This window comes from Etheostoma spectabile, chromosome 13, assembly GCF_008692095.1.
Source record: "Etheostoma spectabile isolate EspeVRDwgs_2016 chromosome 13, UIUC_Espe_1.0, whole genome shotgun sequence".
NCBI lineage: Eukaryota > Metazoa > Chordata > Actinopteri > Perciformes > Percidae > Etheostoma > Etheostoma spectabile.
This window is the reverse complement of record NC_045745.1, coordinates 23,051,706-23,056,719: the sequence shown is the minus strand read 5'-3', so window position 1 is coordinate 23,056,719 and position 5,014 is coordinate 23,051,706. Positions and strand designations below refer to the sequence as shown.

Genomic DNA, 5,014 nt, shown 5'->3' with positions numbered 1-5,014 from the left:
TATATATATATATATATATATATATATATATATATATATATATATAGGATTTAAAAAAAAAAATACAACAGCACTGTGCACAGATATTAATCAGTATCTGTGCACAGTGCATTTCTCCTACAAATACTGCTATACAATCTCATGATAAAATGTTTGATTTGATTTGATTCAGGGGGAAAAAAGCCACACATAAATTCCATCTAAATCAAATTTCAGATATAAACTTTGCCAAGCTCTTCCTGGGAATATGGAATTATTTGTCGCTCAGAGCCTGGGAACTAAATTCCTATTATTGAGAGATGGCCAAGGTAGATAACTGTATAACAGGATTTTTAAGACTAAGGAGGGATTCAGAGGCACACAATAGACCCTGAAAATCAGTCAGCGTGACCCACATTGGGAGGGGCATGTGTGTATGTGTTGGGGCTTGTAGGGGGCGGGGGGGTACCTCGCCTGCTTGTGCATTGTGTGATTGCTCTAATGTGAACACTGACACTCTGTGTCACACTCTTACAGGGATCTGAAGATAGAAAACCTTCTGTTGGATGAGCAGGACAACATAAAGCTCATAGGTAACTCAAAAGCTCTTACATTTACAGTATCTCGCTCACATCTGTTTCTTTTCCTTGTTCAGTGCAAGGCTGCTGCTTCTTTTTAATTTCCCGTGAAATAAACATACACAAATGTCATTAGTTAAATTAATAAGAAAAGACTTTTATCAGTTTGAGTGGGACATGCAGAGTACCACAGTGTCCCGCATGTGGTGAAAAGCTAAGAGCAATTAAATGTCCTGTCCCCTTATTATAGTGCTAATCTGCTTCTGTGTGTGTGTGGGTCACACTGGGACAGGGGCAACTAGTTTATTAAGTGAGCTGAAAAGACAGTGATAAAACACCAGAAACAACACTCACCCCAGTTCTTCTGCCCCTCAGATTTTGGCCTCAGTAACTGCGCAGGCATCTTGGGATACTCAGATCCATTCAGCACCCAGTGTGGAAGTCCGGCCTACGCGGCGCCAGAGCTGCTCTCCAGAAAGAAGTACGGGCCGAAGGTGGATGTCTGGTCCATGTGAGTGTATTACTCCTTTTTTTCTCAAAATGTAATCAATTGTTGCCAATTTTCAACTTATTTAAATACATTTGTTTATTTCACAAGTGCACTCCTAAAGCTAAAGTGTGTATTTTGATCTTCCCAGTGGTGTGAACATGTATGCCATGTTGACTGGAACCCTGCCATTCACCGTGGAGCCCTTCAGCCTCCGAGCCCTGCACCAGAAGATGGTGGACAAAGAGATGAACCCTCTACCTCCCTCGCTCTCCACAGGTAAACACTAATGCACGCACCAATGCGCAACTATGTGATAAATCATAGATTACAAGGCTCTATGGTGAAGAAAATATTCATCTATCAACTTGTCTACCACGTAGGCTGCTATGCCTCGGGATTAAACTGACATGAGAAAAATATCTAGCGTCACATGTACACAAGATAATTTCAGGTTATCTAATGTAGGTTAGGTAATTTTAGGTTTATTGCAAATGGGAGAAAAAAATGTTGATGTTCTGGTCTGCCTAGAGAGGCCCCTTGCTTAATCTGTGCAGCTTTGCACGCAACAAACAGAGTATGAGTAAACAAGTACACTAACCAAATAGCAATTGTGTTTGTTCAAAATGAGCAACAGGTTTTATCTGTGTGACTATGTATTATTATCTTTTCCTGTTAAGTCGCTGGGACTAAATTAAAAAGGATTGACTTATAATGGTATGATAATGGTATTTGCCTCAGAGTTTGTCAGAATTCTTGAGAAGGCAGCGGCCAGTCTTTTTTAAACGGGAACACGGGTGTATTTATTCTTCCATGGAAGTAGCTACGCTCATACCACAGTTGCTAGTCCTGTTACAACGGTGTCACTCTAATACCAGTAAGGGATTGCTTAACTCAGTTATGTAAGTTACTATGAATCATCTGTCTTAACTGTCTTACGTTGTATTGGATCGACAGATGGTGAGTAGGATGAAGGCCAAGTTTGTTGTGCACTGTGACACGACCAAGGGATTGTGAAACTTGTACTTCTGCTCCAACTAATCAAAACTAGTCCAGCAGTTAAGGGGTGTGCTGGATGGCTGAGACGTAACGCAATGTTAGCATTCAGTCCCATAGTTGTCAACCAAAAGAACAGTCACATATCTGAAGAAAAATATGTAATGTAAAAACATTTTTCAGTATTGTAAAATTTTCCTCTATGCAGCCAGTAGAACTTTGGCGGCAGCTTGTTAATATTCATTTTCCGTATCTCTGTCTTAGCTGCCATCTGTCTTCTGAAAAAGCTTCTTGAGCCAGATCCCAACAAGCGTCCCAATATCCATCAGGTGATGGCTGATTCCTGGCTCCAGCTGGCCAACAAGAACACAGGGGCACCGTACCTCAACAGGTAGAGTTTAAAGATTGCATTTTGCGGCAGCATGTCTTCTAGTTTAGCCTTTCTTTTTTTTCTTATTCTTTCAATTTTTGACAAACATAGAAATTGTTATTGCATAACATTTAAAGCATCAACTTTCTCGCTCTGCATTCAAATCCTGTGTCCAGGATCCACATAGAGGAAATAAACCACACGGTGTTGCTGCATATGACGGAGAAGATGAGCTACAAGCACAGTGAGGTGCTGAGCGCTGTCCTCACCAACCGGGCCTGCCACACTCTTGCTGTCTACTTCCTCCTCAACAAGAAAATGAAGAGACTCTCTAAAGAGTACAGGGTAAGGAAATCCTTGCTAAAACCTGTCCCATGTCATTCTCAATGACACAGGGTAAAGGAAACACAAGACACACTCTACCTGGATTCATTTGTACGTGTCTAGAAAGGTTTACAAGAGAGCATGAATTATTAGGGAATACAACTGGTTACACAACAACAGGTTTGGCAAATTAAAGGTTGTTGTAATGTGTTTGCCCCGTCTGTTTAGGAGATGCAGTTTCAAGAAAATAAAAAAGGAGAAAAGCAGAAAAGCGAATACTTCCAGACCCAGTGGAGAAAGCATGTGGACAAGCTCACCATACCCCCCAAGCAGACACCTGTCTACCTGGCGGTTGCCAAGGGGCCCAGCAAGGAGAAGAAACACAAAACAGGTGAGGGATCATATGGTGCAATGCAAAAAAATATGGTATTTGTTTTAAAAAGTACCACTTTATTTATTCTATCTATTTTATTTACCTTTATTCATACAGGGTAGGTTGACTGAGCATGCATGTTCTTCACACATACGTAGTTACCCATCCATCCATCCATCCATCCATCCGTTTGTCTGTCCATCCGTCCACCCCCCCACCCATCTGGGAGGAAACATCCTGGACAAGTTTCCCATCAATCGTAGGGACAAACACACAACCACTTTTTTTTTTTTTATTTAATTTATACTATAGAAGTAAGTATATTATTTAGAATTAAACTAAATTTAATCTATTAAACACCGCAGCATTTTTCAAATTGAATTTTGAACAAAGAGTGATAAGTGGTTGGAGTCACACTACTGAAGAAGAGCTTACAAGTGAGGTGGCTCGGAGCCAAGTCTAGCTTCTTTCCCTCTCCTCATTTGTGTGTAAGTGCTATAGAGAAAGCCCCTAGGCTGATCCAGATCCTGCATGTCAGGACAGCCTGGTCTTCACACAGAATGTTCCCGTACCCTTACACCTGCTTGTTACATGTTTCTTAGATAATACTTTGCCTGTGAGAAGTATGTCTTCACTGAACCTATAGAATCTAGACACGCAAGGCACTCACCCAAAATGATACAGAGAAGCTGCAGGTGTCAACTGTTCATTTAGTTGTACCTGCAGGCGGTTAAACAAAAAAACAGTATTTCAGAAATCCTGACAAAAAACGCCTGTCATTTCTTCCTCAGGTTTATTGCGTGCCATAACTGGTAGTCATCGCAATTCACCTCTGGCACCACCTGGCACCGTCGCCTCTTCCTCCATGGAATATCTAGAGATCCAGCCTCTCTTTTCCAACACCCCTCAGCAACGGAGGCGCTTGGCCACACTCCCACAAGTCAATACGAGCCCAGAACACAACATACCTGCCCCGCCAGCACCATCACCGATCGGCATGCATTCCTTCGGCTCCCTCTCCAAAGCCGAGCAAATTGAAGACACCCCTGCCTCACCCTGGTACAAGCTGACCAATGGGACTCTGTCCCCGCCGCGCCACGTCTCTGCCTTCCAACCCGACTCCTCTTACTTAAAGAAGGCCACTATCCCCAGTCCTCCCGTCCTCATTGTAAACCCGCTGCCCAAGAAGAGCATCTCGTCGGATTGGGGCGGTTCTTCTGACACCAGCGGCAGCCCTCCCAGCACTGTAGGAAGCCCCCCGGGGAGCTCGGCTTTCAGCCCTCCAAAGTCCGCCTTCAGTCCCCTCAACCCCACCTCAGCATTCAGTCCTCCTTCCAACAGCGGCAGCAGTGATCCCGACAGCCCGACGCACCGCAGCAAATTCCCCTCGATGGGAATTGGACAGATCCTAAAGAAGAAGGTCCAGCTGCAGCCATTCTCTTTCCGGCCAGAACAGGTTGTTGAGGAAGTGGTGTCCCCTCCTCCCTACCCCATGCAGACTCTCCTCTGTGCTTCAGGTGCACTCAAGACCCTTTGCTGAGGGATACACGACAAAAGAAAATGAAAGAAAGAGACTGAACTCAAAGCCCCTCTCAACATTTCGTTTAAGTTGGAGAGGTCTTCCAGAGCGGCCTTTTGAACTGTGAACTGCCCCTTTTTTGCGACTGAGCCACTTTTCAAGACACACTTGATCATTTTGGTTTGAGTGAGAGTATAAAAGATTGTATCTCTCATTACCGCTCTCATTATGTAATAAGAAGTGGTGACACTAAGAAGATGAGATTTGAAACAGATCCCTGAGCAATGTCTAAACCTCGCTGTGGCCTAGATCCAGAGTGGACATCCACATGGTACATCATGACACACACACACACACACACACACACACACACACACACACACACACA

At 43.6% G+C, this 5,014-nt stretch overlaps 1 protein-coding gene across 1 annotated transcript in view; it reads left to right on the top strand.

Annotated features, from left to right (window-relative positions):
- hunk (hormonally up-regulated Neu-associated kinase) overlaps positions 1–4,805 on the top strand; it is an 8,942-nt gene extending 4,137 nt beyond the window's left edge. The window contains exons 3-9 of the mRNA XM_032533870.1: positions 517–572; positions 933–1,068; positions 1,196–1,323; positions 2,305–2,431; positions 2,587–2,755; positions 2,963–3,125; positions 3,899–4,805. Of these exons, the coding sequence (XP_032389761.1) occupies positions 517–572; positions 933–1,068; positions 1,196–1,323; positions 2,305–2,431; positions 2,587–2,755; positions 2,963–3,125; positions 3,899–4,647 (1,528 nt within the window). The 3' untranslated portion in view covers positions 4,648–4,805. The remainder of the gene's footprint in view (positions 1–516; positions 573–932; positions 1,069–1,195; positions 1,324–2,304; positions 2,432–2,586; positions 2,756–2,962; positions 3,126–3,898) is intronic.
- The last annotated feature ends 209 nt before the right edge of the window (positions 4,806–5,014 follow it).